Source organism: Argentina silus, assembly GCF_951799395.1.
Source record: "Argentina silus genome assembly, chromosome: 1".
NCBI lineage: Eukaryota > Metazoa > Chordata > Actinopteri > Argentiniformes > Argentinidae > Argentina > Argentina silus.
In genome coordinates, this window is record NC_139655.1 from 34277089 (window position 1) to 34299703 (window position 22615).

Below are 22615 nucleotides of genomic sequence, written 5' to 3' on the forward strand. Positions count from 1 at the left end.
TGATATAGTGAGATAGGAATGAACAGGTACAGTATTTTCACATACAACATACAGTACATACTTACATAGGCTAGTTAATAGCGCTGTCAGTTGATTATTTTCACGACTCATCTGATGTGGAAATGCCATTAGTTTTCGCCCGACGTTTTAGCTTGCAGTTTAGGTGGTCAGAGAGGTTCTAAACATTTCTAGACAAGAAACCCACAGTGGTGCCTGAACAATGACTGGGGAGTAGGGTACTCTGCAAGCTACCATCTATCAAAGGTGCGAACTGCCATTCCCATTCCCATAGACGAAGACAAAGAGTGCCACTTGCCTGAACCGAGCTTCCTTGATACAGCACAACTTTTGTTGGAAAAACTTCACACCCTTTAGCCAATCAAAATGGAGTATTCAGCGAAGCTTGTGGTATAGCCGTGGTTAAGCACATACTGTATGTTATATTTTACTTTTCTGTTCACTAACTATCTCCTCCTGGGTCCACTATTCGGTTACACTCTCTTTAAAAGCTTCTATTGGAATGGGAAAAAAGCTCAGGTCATCTTGACTATAATCAAATTTGTAAGGTAGCTGCAATCCCCTCTGTACTCAAAGCACCCCAAAGTGGTGTTGTCTAGCTTTCAGTGTGTATCTCAGACGGAATTGGGCCACGTTAGAACTCGCTGACGTACACAGGCTTCTTCTACTGATTGAGGGGAGCAGTCTAGTATATGGCTTTCTCAAAAAGGATATTAAAATGAAATTGTTTTGAAAGGTATGGGGACTATGTGGTTGGAAGCTGTAGAAAGTGGTGAAAGACTCCTGAACTAGGCTGACGGTTGAGAATTGCCATCCTCACATAGGACTGTGAAAGTGACGGGGTTTTGTTGAACAGAAAGCTGTTATACAACGCATGACAAGGGTGTGGTAACAGACAGATATCCGCACACTACTGTGTGGTGTGACAGCACACAAGTAGTAACGCACTCGAGTGCGTTTACCGCCAGACGTGTGCGGATATCGGCTGTTAATGTACACTCTGGGGTGGGTTAATGCGTTTATAAAACAGATCCCATCTGGGTTTTTTGCGAGGACTCACACAAAAAAGTTAAAAGTTGACTCCTCAAATGACCGGTGAGGATATTCTTGTTAACTCATGAACTGCATTGGGCTTTTAAAACACTAACCCTCTGCACCGCCCAGACAATATAGTGGACCACATTTCTGAGGGTCTCCAAATATCACTGACGTTGTTTTGGGTGGCTCCATAACTGACACATTGTCCAATACATGTCATGTCTTGTGGAGCTAACTAGCCAGCCAGCTATCAAAAATGTTTATCTTGTAAAAGCCTGTAGCGAACTGACTGTACTTAGCTAGCTACTGTTCTTATTTTAAAGACGACGCCAGCCAGCTTTGAAATGAGCACAGCGGTTAGCTATTCTCCTTAGTTACCTTACTCTTACTTTTATAAATTACATTTATGAGGAAAATAATCATTTGGTTGTTTGGTTGTGTTCATTTAAGCATTTCCTTTTGGACGGAGTCATATATAATCGTATAAATACATCGCTTAAAATAATAAAGTATTCCGCTTATCATCATACGAGTTTAGTTATTCATAAAACACAATAGGGGGATGTCATTCTGTGTCAAAAAACATTCTGCTGCATTTCTGCCTACAATGAGCGCACCCGTCTTTCAGTGCCCGCATTGGCACGTCACAGATGGACACTGTCTTCCCTCCCCTGAGTTTAATGATTACAAGAGCTGTCACGAAAATCTCTGACCAGTTTGTGGAGAAGAAAAATATAAACAGGTTAAAAGTAGGTGTTCTGGGGGGGTGCTTAGTGGTGTAGCACACTAATGCGTTTACCACGTAATCCCAAGGTTCCTGGATCGATTCCGACCCTCGACCTATCTTGCATGTCATCCTTCCTCTCTCTCCCATCCTTCCTGTCAATCTCTACTGTCTCTATCCCAATAAAGCAGAAATGCCCTAAAAAAAACATATTTAAAAAAAAAAAGTAGGCGTTCTCACTCGAGGAATAAAACGGTTATATCACAACATAACGAGGTGAATAGAGTTGTCCAGCGGCAATGTTTTAGCCAACTCCAAAACATCAGTAGGATTATGATTATGCGTGTCTCCAACAACCGTTATCTACGTTAACGAATGCTGGGCCAATCTTGCAGTAAGCTTCCTGTAATCAAGTGAACAGAGGAGTCCTCTGTGATTCTGCATTAATAGCCTAACATCCAACCGGAACCAACCACTCATTTGTAATGCAGTAGTTGGCTATACAAAAATGCTGTCATAATAATTGTGGCTTTGTGTTAGCCTTGTGAATGTTATTCTATTAAAAAATCACATTGCATTTCGAAGACAAGATTGTATCTATGGCTTCTAATTCCCAGCCTATTATATTCTGTTAACTTGTAATTTGCGCCTCTCCAAGTGAAATTGATTTGCGAAAGTGGGTCTCTAAAAAAAAAAAAAAAGTGTGAAGACCATGGCGATATCAAGTAAAATCGTGGTACAGCACCACTACAATGTCACATAATATAGCACATCATTTGACAAATAATCATAGAAAACTAGCTTAATACATCATTGCCAATTTGGTTTTCAAAGTGTGAGGCACATTTACCCGGGACTGTGGAGAAACCTGAAGGTGAGGTAGTCCTGGACAGACCGACCGACCGACGCCTCAGTTTGCAGGGTGGAGTTTCACACACCTCTGGTCCTCTGTGGCTCAGTTGGTAGAGCGTGGCGCTAACAACGCTTAGGTTGTGGGTTTGATTCCTGCTAGGACCATATATACTGAAATGTCTGCACTCACTGCAATGTAAGTCGCTTTGGATAAAAGCGTCAGCTACATGGCATATGTTATTATATATTACACACGGGGACAGGGTGATTATAGTTATAATTATATATCAAAACAGTGTGAACAAGGCAAGGAGACTCATTACCGCCATGCACTGACCAATTCATATATCAAACATCGGCCTACTGTTGCAACTACATAGTAATAACTGAGGTATCAACATTGTTCTTACATAGTTACTACTATGCAACAGCTATGTAATTACCGTGTAGCGATATCGGTTGTGACACAAACATCAAAGACGAACCCGTTTGACATTCATTCCATCAGCCTCTGAAGCCGAATGGAAAATCCAACGCTTGAAAGAGTCAGCTGATCTCCAGGAGTAGAGAGTAAGCCTGAGCACGAAGTCATCGAGCTTCTGAAGCTCTCTAGTAATGACCTGCTTAATAAGACTGTGGCCGTCTTCAAATATGCATGTTTTCTTTGAGAGCTGAGGCTATAACTATCTCAAAACAAGAGTGTGTGTGTGTGGGGGGGGGGGGGGGGTGGCAGGGGGTGGCGGCGTGATGATTTAGAGGAAAGCATTAATGTCCGTTGCGATGTAATTATAGAGGCATTTAATCGCGGGCAGACAGCCCCGGTACAGTAAAGTGTGCTCGTAATGACTGATGGAGAACAGTTTTGAGTTTCGCCTGTCATGCTAGGCTATCACACTCACCCCAATTTCCCACATGCGTGACGATGTTCATACTTAATGCACATTTTCAAACGCTAACTTAAGAGTCATTCTAAAGTTCCGAATTTTTGGAATGACCTTCATCTCTGCTCATCAAAACCACAGCAGATACCTCTTGGAGACAAAATGATGTGTTGTGTTCATGAGCATGTGCATTCAACCGTAGAGCATACGGTTGCTCCCCGATGCCCCCGCCCTTCCAGCCGGCCCTGCACACACACACACACACGCACGCACACGCACACACACACGCACACAACATGTTGGGAGTGATGAGTTTGGAAGCTCCCACTCTCTCCCAGTGAAGCACAAAGTGCCGTTTAATAATTCATATGAACGAGGGATGAATCGGAATGAAAAAAGACATGTCTTTTCTGAAGAGGAGGGGAGAGGAGAGGAGTATCCTGCACTTATAGTATAATGGGGGGGGAAAAAAAGTTGAACTACTGTATAGATGGAGCATATCCAAAATAAAAACAGCATAATGAAAATAGGTACCGTGTGTGTGAGAGAGAGGGGGAGAGAGGGAGAAGGAGAGGGAGAGAGAGAGATAAAGTAGGAAGTGGGAGAGACAGCCACTTTTCTCACCAAGAGGGAGAGTAAGAATAGCCTTTGAATTAAACATTCATGGCAAGCATAACACTGCAGGGGTCGTAGACCTAGTCGCCATTAAATAAAACACACACACACACACACATACAAACGTTGAGGTAAGGTTTCCATGCCGACAGTATATATGTGAATAATGGCCACATTATATTCAAACTATTTAGTGCAGCTTAGGTTCCAGAGGTACAGTAGGTCAGTTCCATAGACCACAGTCTTTAGAGCTGTGAAACCTCCACTGAATGATTTATAGATATAAGGGATTGCCTTTCAGACTGAAACACATGCTAGCCATGAAGATAGCCAAGATGTGCTGCTCACCTTCATTTTCTTTGTTCATGTTTTGGTTTTTCGGCTATGGTTTTGGCCACCTCTCCACTCTCAGCCAGACTCTCTGGGTTCACAGGCTACAAGGGTTCATACGTGGTTTATAATGAGTTCATGAATCACTTATAACCCGTTTGTTATGTAATTATAAACCCAATTTACAAACTGTTATAAGTCATTTGTTTAGATTGATCGATATTTACTTGGTGCTTGCCAAATAGGGAGTTTACAATCAGGAGTTAATTAAGCAATAATACCAAGAGGCCATGATTTGTCGTCAATATCGTCATGGGTAGGGGCACTTGTTAGGCACGACACGCAACAAATCCGAAAGTTGTGACCAAAAAACAATGCTTTAAGTCTTTTTTTTCGTGATCGATTGTGGTGGTTTCTGCCCTGCGCTGAGAAATCCAGGCTAACCCTATGTAGCCCTAATCCTAACTACAAATGTTGTCAAGGGAACATGATACACACATCTACTGCGTCGTAGGAATATCATAACAGGTGATTTAACCGTGACATTACCGTTATTAAATCACGGCTTCGAACGGCTCTCGGCCAATCACAATGCTTGTTTCCATCAACCCGTTGTATAATGCTTTAGAAATGCTTCTAAACTAACCCTGATGTGAAATCGTGCAATACAGCGGTTGCACAGTTGGGAACGTTATTTCCTGACTTGTGGGGATGATTCAGCTTCAACGTGAAAATCTCCCAAAGTACAGTACAGCTGTCACTCTGTTTTTTGCCCCATGGCCCTTGAAATCCTGATGTCCTTGTCATCACTTTCCTCATTTAAACACATTCACCGTGCAGGTTCACAGATTTTAGTTGTTGATATACAGTGGGGGAAATAATTATTTGATCCCCTGCTGATTTTGTTAGTTTGCCCGATTACAAAGAAATGAGCGGTCTATAATTTTTATGGTACTTTTATTTTAACAAATAGACACAGAATGTAAAAAAAAAAAGTCCAGAAAAACATATTATATAAAGTTATAAATTAATTAGCATTTGATCGAAGGAAATAAGTATTTGATCCCCAAGCAAAACATGACTTACTACTTGGTGGAGAAACCCTTGTTGGCAAGCACAGAAGTCAGACGTTTCTTGTAGTTGGTCACCAGATTTGCACACATCTCAGGAGGGTTTTTGGCCACTCCTCTTTACAGATCCTCTCCAAATCCTGAAGGTTTCAAGGCTTTTGCTTGGCAACTCGAAGCTTCAGCACCCTCCACAAATTTTCGATAGGATTAAGGTCTGGAGACTAGCTAGGCCACTCCATGACCTTAGTGTGCTTCTTCTTGAGCCACTCCTTTGTTGCCTTGGCCGTATGTTTTGGGTCATTGTCATGCTGGAAGACCCATCCACGACCCATCCTCAGTGCTCTGGCTGAGGGAAGGAGGTTCTCGTCCAAGATCTTATGGTACATGGCCCCGTCCATTGGCCCCTCAATGCAGTGAAGTCGTCCTGTACCCTTAGCAGAGAAACAACCCCAAAGCATAATGTTTCCACCTCTGTGTTTGACGGTGGGGATGGTGTTCTTGGGATTGTAGCATTCAGCATTTCTCTCCCTCCAAACACGAAGAGTCGAATTTATGCCAAAGAGTTCAATTTTGGTCTCATCTGACCACATCACCTTCTCCCAAGCCTTCTCTGAATCATTTAGGTGTTCATTGGCAAACTTCAGATGGGCCTGTACATGTGCCTTCTTGAGCAGGGGGACCTTGCGGGCACTGCAGGATTTCAATCCGTTACGGTGTAGTGTGTTACCAATGGTTTTCTTGGTGACTGTGGTCCCAGCTGCCTTGAGATCATTACCAAGCTCCTCCCGTGTAGTTCTGGGCTGATCCCTCACCCTTCTCATGATCATCCTTACCCCACGAGGCAAGATCTTGCATGGAGCTCCAGGCCAAGGGCGATTGATGATTATTTTGTATTTCTTCCATTTTCTAATAATTGCACCAACAGTTGTCTCCTTCTCACCAAGCTTCTTGCTGATGGTCTTGTAGCCCATTCCAGCCTTGTGCAGGTCTACAACTCTTACCCTGATGTCCTTTGAATGTTCTTTGGTCTTGCCCATGGTGGTGGAGAGGTTGGAATGGAAGAGATTGATTCTATTGACAGGTGTCTTTTATACCCATAACAAGCAGAGATTAGAGTACTTTTCCTAAAGTGACAGGACTAATCTGTGTGCCTCATGGGCATATAACCGGTCTGTATGAGCCAGAATTCTTGCTGGTTTGTAGGGGATCAAATTCTTATTTCCTTCGATCAAATGCAAATTAATTTATAACTTTATATAATGTGTTTTTTCTGGACTTCTTTGTTGATATTCTGTCTCTATTTGTTCAACTAAAAGTACCATAAAAATTATAGACCGCTCATTTCTTTGTAATCGGGCAAACTAACAAAATCAGCAGGGGATCAAATAATTATTTCCCCCACTGTATCTATCCACTACTTATCCCTTCCCTGTGTTCACTGATGTGTGGTTATTGCTCTGTTTAATATATATATATATTTTAGGACATTTCTGCTTTATTGGGATAGAGATAGTAGAGATTGACAGGAAGGATGGGTGAGAGAGAGGAGGGATGACATGCAGGATATGTCGATGGCCGGAATCGAACCAGGGACCTTGCGATGATGTGGTATGCGCCTTAGTGCTTTGCTACGCCACTGAGCGGCCCGTGGTTAGTGCTCTGAGCTGGTTTGGGTATATCGATGAGTAGACCACATTGATCATTAAGTCACATCTTCTATCCTGTGTACTCATGGAGAAAACCACTGACCCTTAATTAACGGTCAGAGGTTAATCAACATTTATAACTGATGAAACGTCCCACCGTTAACCATTCATGAATGTGTTATCAACATTAATGAATGAGTTATCAGCATTAATGAATGAGTTATCAACATTTGTTATCAACATTTGTAACCGATAAAATGTCAGTCATAAAATGTCAAACCTTGTGTAAAGTGTAACACCGCCTTACCTTTCATAAGCAATTATGAACAGTAATGAATGTTTATGGGGGACATCAAGTAAAGGATCCAACATTGCATCATTCATAATAAGTGGGCATAAACCAATAATTCACATTGACTGTTTATTCATGCTCGTCTAAACTATAGTAATTACAGAGAAGGCATTCACTTATGATAAAACATAACCCAATAAGAAACTGCAACAAGCCTACTGGCCTGCTGCGGAATGAAAATAGAGAAGTTAATAAAACATTTAAAATATGCGTTTCACGTTGGCATCAACTTACTAATCAGAGATGATACCGGCTAATCAGCTGCTACCTAGCCACAACAGGCGTTAATGGAACAGTGAAGCGTTTTTTCTTCTTTTGGCTCTGCACACCGACCGTTTGGATTTCAAATCAAACAGTGACTCTGAGGTGAAAGTAGAGATTCTCAGCTTTTATTTGACGGTTTTGTTGTTGTTAATGAATCCATTTGTTTTCAATGATTATTAAAAGTGTACCCAGAGAGGCTTGGAGAACCCCACCCTGTCCTATTGTCATATTTGTGGTGCTCCTATTGAAAAGCAATGAAGAGAAAACCGGTCTGCTCGTCATGCTGTTGTCCAATGAGGTCTTGCCATGCCAGCAATGAATCACTAACAGGAGGGACTCAGTTTCGACCATATGTGTGTGTGTGTGTTTGGCCTCTCAACAGGCAGACTGTTCCTCTGTAATGGAGTGGGCTTTGAGAGAAAAAAGTGTGTGTGTGCGCGCACGCTCGTGTGTGTGTGTGTGTTTGATGCTAACGGAGACTGATGGTGTGAACTTACTCTGACTCTGGATGTGTGACTCTGTATGTGTGTGCGTGCAATGTGTGTGCGCGCGCGTGTGTGCATGTGTGACGCTGATGGAGGTTGATAGTGTAAACATGTTTAAGCTGAGAGCAACCTCGCTCCACTCGGCTCCGAGGAGGAATTAAGAGGCACTGATGCAATCTGCAGACCCAGAGACAGAAACTCATAAACGACAGAACCAAAGACAGGGAAGGAGATAGAGAGAGAGAGAGTGTGAGAGAGAGAGAGAGAGAGAGACATAATTATTACCATCGTTTTGCCCCAGAGAAACACTTTTGCTTTCAACTCGACTCCCCCCCCCCCCCCCCCCCACTATCCTCAGCCCTTTTTTCCACCTTCTCCGTCTTCCTCCATCCCTCGTCCCTTCTATCCTTGTTCCTTTCTCTCCTTCATCCTCCCTCTCTATACCCCCCCCCCCCCCCCCCATCCCTCATCCCCCCCCCATCCCTCTCTCGATAAATTATGTATGCATCTGTAACTCACAGAGGGCTACACTGATGCACCACTAGTTCTAAATTGCTGCTCTCTCTCTCTCTCTCTCCCCCCCCCCCCCCCCCCTTTCTCTCTCTCTCTCGGTAGGACCCAGCCTCCTCTCCCAGAGTTCCTTGCAGCTCAACTCCAACCCGGAGGCTTCGCTCCAGTACTCCGCCAGCTACCATAGCAACCAGACCCTCGCCCTGAGGGACAGTGGCGCCGCGGCAAGCCAGCAGCGCAGCGGGCAGGTCGGGGGAGCCGTGCACAGCTACAACCAGGTAGGAACGCCTCGATGATGATGATGATGATGATGACAGTGACGATTACAGTCATTTTTTACGATTTTTTATTAGGTTTTGAGGTGTTTTACAGTACTTTATATCTGAGCTGCGTAGATAGCACCGGGGGGGGACCGGGGGCGGGACAGGAGCGTAGCATTAGAAGCCAGTATTAGTATTTAGCGGTGATGAACTTACAATGGGTTTGAAGCACAGCAAGCTGGTCCAAAATTGGTCCAAAATTCTGCTTTAACTGGGTTATTAATTTGATGATTGTTTACTTTATCTCCTTGTATGTCATCCTGATCTATGATCTGAGCGTATCCACACAAAACGTCAAGGTGTTAATACCTATCCAACGGCATCCTGCTTTTGCATCCGATCGTCATATTTGTAATGTTATAAGAATTATAGTTTGGGTCTGGTTTTTAGGCGAGAAATTTGTCAAATGGGGCATTCAGCTTAAGAGGTTCAGAGAGGCAACTATCGCTTCTGGAAACGCGTCGGAGCGAGTCGAATTTTAACCGACACGTCGATCAGTTTCTGCTCGGTCACTCGGGAGGGAGGTTGAGTTGGTGGTGGGGAGAAAGTTGTGGGAGGGAGGGAGGGAGGGAGGGAGATGTGTTTTCTCGGAACAGCGGGAGCTGAGAGAGCTGAAAGTGTAGTGTAACCTTTACTGACTGCTGTGAAAAAGGAAAAAAAAAAAGAGTGCTGGCTCCGCGTCAAGAGCTTTGCTCGAACTTTCTCCTTTCTGACAACACCGCCATCTTTCTCTCTCCTTCTCACGCTCTCCACCCGTCTCTCTCTCTTTCTGACACTCTCCACCCTCCACCCTCTCCTTCTCATTCACAGTATCTTTCCCACATTATTTTACAGACCGTAATGCTTGAGCCAGGCTGTTTTATACAGGTGTAAATTGCCATAGGCTGCGTGTAGGTAATTGGCTGGTATGAATCTTTATTTGATATAGATGGAGGGGAGAGGATGGATCCAGCATTTAATTGCATGGGGAGATGTTGGCAGGGTTTGTTATTTATTTTTTCTGCAATGATTTGTAAAGCGGGGTGAAACATGTGTTAATCTGGGCACACTGATCAAGAGAACTCCAATTATCCTCCCGCCTGCAGGAGCAATTTATTCCCAATGTTCATTTCCTTCACACACACACACACACACACACGCGTGCACACACACACACACACACACACACACACACACACTCACCAACATACACACAAATATACCTGCTACCAGCTACTGTACCAGCGACCAGCTACAAACCTTCATTAAAAGATACTGCCTGCATTCAGCAGGCAAATGTTATGTTTTGCACTCTGCGTTTGGTTATGAATTAAATATAGGGGGGATATAATTTGGATTCGTAATTTGAAAATAGCTAATTACCAGAGGAGGTAATTTGTGTCAGCCTTGCTGTGTACAGGGATGTTGACATGTCGACCACACACACACACACACACACAGAGACACACGCACGTTCGTTCTGACAGACACACACAGACACACACAAAACTCTCTCTGCTTTCTCTCTCTCTAAGTCTCTCTGCTATTCCTTCACTTCTTCAATAAGTGTTCACTCCGTAGGGAAGACATTTTGTGGAAGATGCTGCCTGTTCTCCTGCCTCTGTGTTTGTGTGTGTTTGTGTGTGTGTGTGTGTGTGTGTACGTGCTTGTGTAGGTGCGTGTGTGTGAGTTGGGGAAGTGATATCGCTCTACAAACACATTCATTTCCACTGGCACCAAACCTCATTTCCAAAACCGAAGGAGGGTACTGTATCTCTCTAAGTAAATAACATGAAAGAAGACAGGGAGAGAAGAGAGAGAGAGAGAAAGTGAGAGAGGGAGTCAGAAGCACAAGTCTTCTCTTCCCCCAATTCTCTGTGCTCTCTTTTGCTTCTCAGCACAATATTAACTGTCCTCTTTCTTCCACCCCCCCCCCCCCCCCACCCCCCCCCACCCCCCATCTCCATCCTCTTCTTTTCCTCCACTGTCCTCCCCCCGTTTCGGCCTGTTTTTGCCCTGTCAGTGCGATTGGAGTGATGTTCTCCGAGTAGTGCAGGCTACTCCAGAAAAAGGGCTTTATGTAAGCCACTGCATCAGATCCAGCTAGGTGCTCTTATGCCGGTTATTTATAACGATAAGGGGACTCTGCTTGAATAATGCACAGAGTTGTGTCACCTCACCTGAAACACAGACAACCCGTGAGATTACACTTAGGATGAATATAGATCTGTCGGTCGGTCGGTCGGTGGGTCGGTCGGTCTGTCTGTGTATATGTCTGTCTGTCTGTCTGTCCATCTATCCATCTACTGTATCCATCTACTGTATCTATCTGTCTGTCTGTCTCTGTCTGTCTGTCTGTCTGTCTGTCTGTCTATCTATCTATCTATCTATCTATCCATCTACTGTATCCATCCATCTATATAGACTCACCAAACACTTTAATAGGAACACTATACTAATACTGGGTAGGGCCTCCCTTTATTACAACACTATACTAATACTGGGTAGGGCCTCCCTTTATTACAACACTATACTAATACTGGGTAGGGCCTCCCTTTGCTCTCAAAACAGCCTCAATTCTTCGTGGCATTGATTCCACAAGATGTTGGAAGCATTCCTTTGAGATTCTGGTCCATGATGATATGATTGCATCACGCAATTCCTGCAGATTTTTCAGGTGCACTTTCAAGCTGTGAATCTCCCGTTCTACCACATCCCAAAGGTGTTCTATTGGATTCAGATCCGGTGACTGGGAATGCCCCTGAAGAACACTGCTTGAATAATGGGGATTATCATGTTCATGAAACCAGTTTGAGACGACTTTTGCTTTGTGACATGGTGCATTATCATGCTGGAAGTAGCCATGATAAGATGGGTAAATTGTGGCCATGAAGGGATGCACATGGTCAGCAACAATACTCAAATAGGCTGTGGCATTCAAGCGATGATTTATTGGTATTAACAGGCCCAAAGTGTGCCAAGAAAACATTCCCCACACCATTACACCACCTCCACCATGAGAAGGTGTACAGGTGTTCCTAATAAAGTGTTTGGTGAGTGTATATCTATCTATCTAGGATGAATATAGATCTATTGGTCGGTCGGTGGGTCGGTCGGTCTGTCCATCCATCCATCCAAGTCCATCCATCCATCCCTCCCTCCCTCCCTCCCTCCATCCCTCTATCTATCCATCTATCCACCCTCTCTCCCTCTCCCATAAATACACATGTAAGATATAGATAAGCCACTGCATCAATAAGGTGCACTTATGCAGTGTATTTCTAAGAGTAAGTATGCTCGCCTGCAGTTAAATAATGCGTCCGCATTATGCATGGCACCTGTAACAGATGGGCATATGCAGACAGACACTACACCCCCACTGTGCTGAAACAATCGACATCAAATGGCTAGAACGTCAGAGCTTATTTGAGACAGAGGACACATTATTTAAGATCTGCGTCTGTCTGCGGCTGGATGTATTTTGTATATTTAGTGTGTCACTCTCTCTATCTCCTTTGTTTTTCTCTGCCTTTCTGTCATCCCGTCTGTGTGTGTCTGTTTGTCTCTCTCACACACACACGGCGCGCACACACACACACACACACACACACACACACCCAGAAGCACACACACGGTTTGGCTTGACATCGCAGCCTTGCCAAATACTGACTACAGGTTTTTTTTAAATAGCATAATCCATTCAGTGTTTCAGATTAATCAGTTTTCATGCCCCTCTGCAAATGAGGAACACTGGAACCAAAGGCTCATTGGAATCAGCAGGCACGGTTTGGGTGATTATAGGAGGAAAAATAATACAGAGAGCTGCCTGAGGGGAGTGTGTGTGTGTGTGTGTGTGTGTGTGTGTGTGTGTGTGTGTGTGTGTGTGTGTGTGTGTGTGTGTGTGTGTGTGTGTGTGTGTGTGTGTGTGTGTGTGTGTGTGTGTGTGTGTGTGTGTGTGTGTGTGTGTGTGTGTGTGCACATTTGTGCTGTGTGCGTGTGTGTGTGTGTGTGTACGCGTGTGCGTGTCTGTGTGTGCGTGTGTGTGTGAATGTGTGTGTGTGTGTTCCTCCCTGTATGGTTTACCTTGAGAGAGAACATGGCTGCTTGCTTGCTGTCGTTATCATAAGGTGATGGAGTTCTGTGGAGTAGGGAAGCATATGCTCTCCTATAGTCTCAGCGGACGCAAGTGGAATACATTATGAGAGACCGTGTGTTTCAGAGCTGCTACACACTCGTTGAGTGCAAACATGTATACATGGGAATTGGTTAATGTGATTATAACTGGATATCATATTAATGATTAAGACATTAGAGTTTGGCACGTATTTGTTTTTTTTCAAAGTGGCTTTATTGTCAATTCTTCACATGTCAAGACATACAAAGGAATCGAGAGGACGTTTCTCACTCTCCCACGGTGAGACCGATAAAGTGCCCAGGCACAACAGATAACACATACTAAAAGTAAAACATTCAATAAAAATAATAATAATAATAATAATAATTATAAATAATTATAATTTATAATATCGTTGTCTGAATGCTCTTTCTGTGACTGAAGCCTACAAAGCAAAGTGTTGTGTCCATCCGATAGGCCAGAGCCTAGTCGGTGGACATGTCGTGCTGTTATGCAACATGTTATGCTGATGAAGTGCAATGGATGCAAAATATCATTTCTGGCGGGGGTTCTGTGAGCTTAAAAGGTAGATTCAGCGATATAACGTTACTACCCGTAGCGGAGCGAAAAACAGGATGACAGTCTCCTGTCTGTCTCTCTTCTCTCTCCCTGCAGAGTCCAGTCTGATAGTCTCCTGTCTGTCTCTCTCCCCCCTCCCTCCAGAGTCCAGTCTGATAGTCTCCTGTCTGTCTCTCTCCCCCCTCCCTCCAGAGTCCAGTCTAATAGTCTCCTGTCTGTCTCTCTCCCCCCTCCCTCCAGAGTCCAGTCTGATAGTCTCCTGTCTGTCTCTCTCCCCGCTCCCTCCAGGTGACGTCCAGCCGTGCGGCCCAGCAGCAGGCAGGAGCAGGTGGGGACTCCTTCTCCCAGAGCCATGGCAGTGCCTTCCACCTGCCTGACGCCCAGCAGCCTAGCACAGGTTGACTCACCTCATCTGTCAGGAAGAGGGAATACTCTCTCAGAAAAAGGGTTCCAAAAGGGTTCTTCGGATGTCACTGTGGGAGAACCGTTTGAAGTACTGTTTTTTTGGTTGTTTTTTTATTTTTATTTTGGCGGGGGGGTTCCGTATTTAGAACATAGATTTAGAACATGGGGTTCGACATAGAATTCAAAAAGGGTTCTTCAAAAGGGTTCTCCCACAGGGACAGCCGAAAAAACAACCTTCATGGTTCTAGATAGCACCCGTTTTTTTAAGAGTATAGGTCAGAGCCATGTATAAGTAACCGCCCTAGTCTTCGTACTGTAAATCTGTCACAAACTACTTCAAGTAGTAGTACAAGTCTCTCAGAGCAGTGCTCAGCACGCCGGCATTCCTAAGAACATTCCGCGCTTGCCTTCTCAAGGACGCTAACTCCTGCCCCGAGAGAGTGAACACTCCCTTAAGGGAGTTTTTAATGGACATTCCAAAGGCTAAAGGGTTATCGCATACAGTATCGAACATTCATCCATTAACATTTCAATCCAATCCAATCCAATCCAATCTCATGTCAATGAAATTCAACCTTTTCTAAAAAAAAAAAGAAAAAGATGTCCCCTTTCTTATTGAATGTTTTTTTTCCCAGGCATCTACTACTCCAGCTCCACCCTGCCTGCCCAGCGTGTGAGCTCTCCTCTCTCTCTGGGGACCAGTGGAGGAGGGTCTGGTTCCCCCAGCAAGCTCCAACGCCTGGGCTCATCCGCAGACTCATCCGGCTACGCCACCACCCAGCGCCTGCCTTCCTCCTCGTCATCGCCCAACAAACAGTCGCCCGGCACCCGCCTCGCCAAGTCCTACAGGTATCTCTTTCATGAAACCGTTGTTTTTTTTTTTGCTATTTTTATTTTTCCTCCAAAAGCGTTTGTAATGTGTAATGAGTTGCCACTGAGGAAATGAAAGGTAGAGATTTCACTTTCATCACGTCACCGTGAGACACTCAATACCGCTGCTGTGTTCTATGTTATTATATTAAAGGTGCCGTTTATTACTCTGTGTTATTACAGCACCACAGTTGCCGTGACAACAGCAGGCGGGCCGGGGTCTCCGCTGAGGGTGGCCTCTCCGCCTAACTCGGTTGCCGGGGGCGGGGCCAGCTTGTCATCGTCCCCGCTACACCAGGTACTGTGTCACATTCTTAAGATAGATATTGTGTGTCTAGAACTACACATTATGCCTATCTACGGTATCTTGATATGTTCTTCAAACCTCTTCAGCTGAATGCCCTACGAGACACATTTCTGACCTAAAAACCAGACCCAAACTAAACTGCTTCTAACATTAGAAATATGATGATCAGATGCAAAAGCAGGATGCCATTTGATAGGTAACACCTTGAAGTGTTGTGTGGATATCCTCAGATCACAGTTCAGAATAACATACTGCACATGATAAGGAGATAAAGTAATCAATAATCAAAGGAATACTCAAATTAAAGCAGAATTTATGGGCCCAATGATAGGCCCGTCCGGCTTAAGAGGTAAACATAAGATATAGATATTATTGTGTGAGTTAATTATTGTCTGAATAATATTATATTATAACATTGAGCTGCGTGTGATTCTTTATGTTACGTGACCAAGATTGATGTGTGTTCTACACGATTTATTTCTATGGGAATGCTCTGTGACATGTGTACACACTCTACTGTGGTTTCCAGATGAGTTCAGGCATAGGAAGCTATGCCACGCTGTCTCCCAAACGCCTGGCTGCTCACCACGCCTCGGACCAATACAAGATCTCCCACGAGCTTTACGCTACCGCCACCCTCCAGAGGCCTGGCAGTCTAGCAGGTGAGAGAAGAACACACACGCACGCACACACACACACACACACACACACGCACACACACACACACAGACACACAAGCTGTACGCTACCACCATCTGATACAGAGAACCTGACAGTTTGGCGGGTGAGACAAACACACACACAGACACACACACACACACGCACACACACACGCACACACAAGCACACACGCACTCACACACACACGCACACAAGCTGTACGCTACCACCATCTGATACAGAGAACCTGACAGTTTGGCGGGTGAGACAAACACACACACAGACACACACACACACACACCCTAATGAGACAAGACAGGTCCAATACCTTTACCTCCTAGTAAGAGTAGTAGTTCAGGGGATCCATTCCTCGGCCTCTTGATCCTCCGCTGTGCGGTTCTCTCTCTCTTTGTGTGTGTGTGCTGACTGTGACAGTTCCTCTTGGTAATGGACTAAAGTGAGTCCTTAGCCTATAGCAGGGTCTTGACAGAGTTCAATAGATGGAGGATTGTTGTCAGGGTACTCGCGTTAATGACCGCTGGCGCCTCTGCGGTGTCATCTTCTCTTTCAACCAAAGTGTGTGTGTGTGTGTGTGTGTGTGTGTGTGTGTTTAGATGCGCGCTCTCTTATTGATTGCAATAACGTCCCCTTCATACCGTACCGAGGGTTGGTGTGTTCGCTCCGCCCGGTATTCGGCAATACTCTACAAGCACTACGGACTGAGTGGGTCATATGTTTGTCAAGCAGCGTTTCTGAACGCACCGTCCTTCTGAAGGCAGCAATCAGGCTCCGGCTGAGTTGTGAGGTTTGAAGGGCTTGTGCGAAGGCTGAAGAGACCGCTCCTCGATGTCTTATATCACCTGAGAGACAGTTTGACCTACAGAGCATCCTTCTCCTTGTGCGAAACAGGATTAAACCATTGCCAGAAAGACGTTGAATACTGCAGCTAAAGATTGCACGGTGGTACTTATTAAAAGCACAATCTGGGATTTGTTCTGCTGCTATGTAATCGTTTAATTCGATTATATACCCATTGATTTTGGAAGAATATGATCTTACCTGTCCTCTTACAACCGTTTTAGCTTATCTTATATGTGGGGCATTTTATATAATTTCACATAGAGTACCGCAATTCCATGCGAGACATATTAGCACCTTTTTCTGGGCAATGTTGACCGATGACAGTCCAAAGAATTGTAGTTTTTACAACTGGATGTATTAGCCTTTCAAATCATTCCAAATACTTAGCTGTGCTTGATTGAGTTTGCCTGACAGAATGGAACCAATGGAATAGTCCTGATCGTGTAAAAACCCGCTCATTCGGCACTCCAGGCAGACCCAAGCAAATGCTCATGGTATTTGAAAGTATTTCAAATACGTTTTTTAACTCAGGTCTTCTATGCACCCCCTGTCTACGGGGAGATAACTTGAGTGAGTGCCTTTCCTTTGCCTTTCCTTCTTTAAAAACAGTTTTTAGTCATGAGTTTGATTATCTTTGATATTGAGAGCACACTTCAAAGTGAGAACTTCAAATGCCTTTTCGTTAAAAATAGAATTAGGTAAATACCCATGTGGTAAAGAGGTGAAGAATTGCTTTGCGGATGTGCACCGTGGTGTTATTAGAATATTAGAACAGCTTGTGTTCTAATAGTACTCTTGTTTCCGTTTTAGCTCAGACTCAGGAAGTTAAGAGCAGAACACGGTCGATGGGGGACCTGCTTCTGTTTTGCATCTGTTTTATTTTTCTGACTGTACGAAATGTCATGGGACACCAGCCCCCCCCCCCCCCCCCCCCATCCATCCATCCATCCATCCCTCCGTTTGAAAGAAACAGAGCTCAGTGTGCTCTTTGATGCAGGGAGGGGTTGCCTCTGTGACTCAGTAACTCTCCCCCCTAAGAATTCCAAAGAAAAGGGAGGACAAGGGGAGGAAGACAGGAGGAGGAAGAGAGAGAGAGAGAGAGACATGATGAGTCACTTGACGGAAGAGTGCGCCCGTCGCTCCAATGACTACTCCCTCCTTCCCTCCTCGCCGAATACTCCCTCCATCCTTCACTCCTCCTCTCCCTCTCCCCCAACCCCAAATGTCTCTTTTTTTCTAAATGATCGCTATTAGAGTGTGAAGGGAGGCTTCTGCTGGTGAAGAAGAGATGTGCTGCGTTTTGTAAACACTTAACTCGGTAATGGACGTTTTTTCTTTTAGTTTTTTTTTAAGGGACGGATGGCTTCCGCCGTTCTGATCCGATAAGTCATTTTTACTGGTGCGTTTAAGCTCTTGCTCTCGCAGTTCATAATCTGGACGCCGAGAGGAGTTGGTTAATGCGTGTGCACACACACGTAGACACGCGCATACACCTATACGCGCACAAGCGTGCACGCGAGCCACCTTTTCTCCAGCTCTCTACCCGTCTCCCCTCTGAAGCCTTCTGTTTATCGTCCCCCCGCCCTTCGCTCTCTTTCTTTCTCTCTCTCTCTGTCCCTCTCCTCTCTCTTCACCCCCCCCTTCCCCTTTCTCTCTCTCTACCTCTATCCACCCACCGCCCATCTCTCTCTCTCTCTCTCTCTCTCTCTCTCTCTCTCTCTCTCTCTCTCACTCCCCCCTTCCCCTTTCTCTCTCTCTACCTCTATCCACCCACCATCCATCTCTCTCTCTCTCTCTCTCTCTCTCTCTCTCTCTTCCCCCCCCCCTCCCTCACACACACACATACCCACACCCACACCCACACATACACACACCCACACACACCCCCCCACACACACACACACACAGACACCTTCTCTCCTCTCTTTCAGTGATATCCCTGTGCACGTTTGTCACATTGTGTTATGAACGAGCGTTTCCGTGTGAGGAAGTCAGAGGTGTGCATTTGGTTCGGACTCCTGCCAAAGGCAGTGAAAAAACGAGTGCGAAATTATGCATTTCATTATTTTACGGCTGAAGTGAAATAATGTCCTCCACGGAAATCATATTGAATCATTTCTATCCCCGGCTACCACAATACCAGGGTAAAGATTGCACTCTCTATCACAGAGGCTATCAGCAGAAACATCCAATCCAAATATTGAGCTCAGGGACAATATTTGCTGTGTATATGAACTCTAGCCTGAAATAGCTTGGTAAATCTTCGGTTGGGGGAACGGATTTCCATATCAAATGAAACGGTGTTGAATTGTGATGTCGTTAACCCGGTGGGTGAGTCGAGTAAAATGAACATGAAATGGATGGTTCTAAAGCTTGATACTGTACCGAATACACTGGGCTGACATTTTACATCCCCCCCCCCCCCCCCTCCCTCCCTCCCCCCCACAGGATCCCGGGGGTCCTACAGCAGTCAGCACAGCCACTGCGGTCCGGAGCTGCGGCCCCTGGGCTCCCCTGAGCACCACATAGACCCCATCTATGAGGAGCGCGTCTACCACAAGGGTCCCATGAGGAGCCTGAGCCAGAGTCAGGGGGACGCCAGCCCCAACCGGAACAACACTGGTACGAGAAACGCTCTACGCACACTGACACACACCTGTTTTAACAACACTGGTACACTGTTTTACAACAACACTGATGTTAAACAGGCCTCTACTTCAACAGACATTCTTATACAGTACAAAGCTACACCTGTATACACACCTACAACATCATACTACGAGAGAGAGAGAGAGGGGGAGAGAGAGAGAGAGAGAGAGAGGGATAGAGAGAGTGACAGAGAGAGAGAGAAAGAGAAGGGGCAGAGAGAGAGAGGGGGAGAGAGAGAGAGGGATAGAGAAAGAGTGACAGAGAGAGGGAGAGAGAGAGGGATAGAGAGTGACAGAGAGAGAGAAGGGGCAGAGAGAGAGAGGGGGAGAGAGAGAGGGAGAGAGAGAGTGACAGAGAGAGAGAGAGAGAGAGGAACAACGAGAGGGGGAGAGAGAGATGTTTTCTGTCACATAACAGCCTCGTTTGGTGTCGCCTCTCCAGTGCGGTTCCTTTAACAGGAGGTTCATTTAGCTTATCCAAGACGCGGGTTTAGGTACGGTGTGGAAATCCCATTATCGTATCTCACTACACGAACGTACCCCCCCCCCCTCTCCGTCACACTACGTTACTGCTTCTTTAAGGTGCCGCGTTAATAACTATCATTAGCTCACGGGTCAATAGCTACTGTTAAATACGGTTAAGTTATTGTTCTGGCTCAGTAGGCAAGGTATAGTACTTGAAAGGAAAATACATCAACAAATAGAACACGGTATACAGGGACGTATACTGCATCGCTTGGTGTATTCATGCTTGTTAACAGGGTCAATGAGGTGCAAAGCTCATTCTGCTCTCAAGTAAATTAAACAGGGCCGTAAAACGAAGGCGTATTCATTTATATTCTTCCCGAGCACCATGTCTACTGATCAAAACAATAACTCATCGAGCGGATAGCCGTAGGTAGCGGGCGCTTTCAAGCCGTGCACCGATGATAGCTGTTAACCTTTGATGACTTTGAGGTAATAAGGTGTACTTTCTGATACTGACCTCAATACATTCAGCATAACTGAAGAGAAAATGAAGGGAAGATCTAAAATTCCAGTGAAGCGCCCTTCTTGGCCGATGAGGATGATGGAATTTCACTTTGAGTTATTTTGCGTCTTATTTTTTGGCCTCTGAATAAAGTGGTGCAAGAACTGGTGTTGCCAGGACAACCGTTTATTTACCAGCCTTGCTACAGCTGGTATTTACCCAGTGTTTACTAAGAAGCTAAGATATGCTATGTGGTAACAAAGGGTACTTTCTGGAGCTTACCTGAAAGAACTCAGCAGAACCGGTAACTACCTGGTACTAAATGGCACACAGTGGTGCTTGTGTCAGCAAATCTAAAAGAAACAATGAGCGTAATTAATACGCAATAATTAGGTAATAAAAACCTACCTACTTAATACTGGGCTGTAAAATATAGGGTTACCAAGAAATGTAAAGTGTCTGGTTTAACGAGGCAAGCAATTCATTGATATTATATTATATGAGTATGATAACCATACATTCAACACTTACTTATCGAAGGTTTTAGGGGAAGAAATGTGCTATTAAACTTCCCTCGTGTTCCTTTAATATTTAATAGCAGCTCAGCAGACCTCATCATAAAATGTGAACAGCTGTTTCTTCTTAATCACTCAACAAGGTCACGGACATGGAGACAAGCCTTTTGTAATAGCGCGCAAATGATGCTGTTATTGTGTGAGATCGACGTAACGACAGTTGCTTTACAATGTAAAACAAATACTTTGACTCATTTGATCCCCCCCCCCCCCCCCCCCCCCCACCGTGCCAGACAGACCACAGACGAGGAGGAAACCTCTTACGAGACATTAAGTGATCGATTCCTGAATGATTACCTCATTTTAATGTGGCCAGCTAGTGAACAATGTGTTTAAAACTCAACTGAAAAGCCGTGTCAGGGCCGTAGAAATCCTAATGGGGGCGTCACAATGCGTAAGTGGTGCCTTCTAATGAATAGATAAGAATTCTGCTGACGCCACAGCCAGTAAGTCATTAATGGTGTCATCCTTTTACTCTTTTGGATCCTAGGCCCACATTATTGTGCCATTATCCTGGTATGTATCACAGTAATTATTGTAATAAGTCATTTTTTTCTTAGCAGAGAGGATCTCTCTGTTATTACTCTGCTTTTATTTCTTTTCAAAAGCCGGGGTTGCGTACTTCTTTGATGTTATAGGAGCGTTATATCGAGCAAATGTGATATCATTATGTCAAGCAAATTTTGATTTGATGACCGGTTCTAGCAATTACTGTACAGTTGATATATTCAAAGAGATATTCTTTTTAGTTTTGCCATTAGAACTTCCAACAACTCATTATACAGTAAATGGATTTGGGTTTTACTCACACAGACACGCAAAGAGATGGCCCTGCCCGGTAACGTCTGTCTGTGAGTCACACAAACACACTATTACTTATTATAAGCATGTATGATGCCTTATAATGTCTTCATAATATATTAGAACATGTTATGTCTGTCAGTGAGACAATTTTTTTTAAGGTATGCAAAATGATTAAGAATAGCTCAGGACCATTATGAGACGGTGGCATACATTATTATTCAGTCACAAGTGCTCACAAGTCTTATAATGTGCTATGAACACATTCAAACGGTCTACTTCAGGTAAAATGTTACTGCCAGATTTCTAACATTAACACTAACATTCTAACATCCTTGAGAGACGGTACATTCTTGGACCTTGGCAGACATGAACGCTTTGTCGAAATGAAAGTCGCAAACCTTTCTCCCAGTGTTCAATGCAGACTGTTCAATGCAGCAAAGTTTCGCCTCAGTGACCTTCTTCAGCTGTGTTCCGTTAATCGCTACCTCGCCTTACATAGATGCTACACCCGGGAAGCGGCGCGCACAATCTGTGAAGTACCCGTCGAGTACCTGCAGTAATGTCACCTGTTACACCTGAAACGTGAACAGTGGAACGCGTGGATGTAGAATAAATAGACCTCCCACTCTGTTTCTGCAAGGAACTTCAAATGTATCAGTTCCTGATGTCGAACTTGTTGTTTCACGTTGAGAGTCCTGTTAAATCTCAATATCTGTGTGGCCTGGGGTGTTCCAGTGG

General features: G+C 44.6%; 1 protein-coding gene across 1 annotated transcript in view; it reads left to right on the forward strand.

Annotated features, from left to right (window-relative positions):
- The window catches only part of LOC310817842 (catenin delta-2-like), a gene marked incomplete at both ends in the record, with an annotated part of 185540 nt that overhangs the window by 75191 nt on the left and 87734 nt on the right, over positions 1–22615 (forward strand). Inside the window, 7 exon segments of the mRNA XM_083688557.1 lie at positions 8891–9063; positions 14066–14174; positions 14818–15031; positions 15236–15350; positions 15889–16021; positions 19329–19502; positions 19971–19974. Coding sequence (XP_083544683.1) covers positions 8891–9063; positions 14066–14174; positions 14818–15031; positions 15236–15350; positions 15889–16021; positions 19329–19502; positions 19971–19974 — 922 coding nt within the window.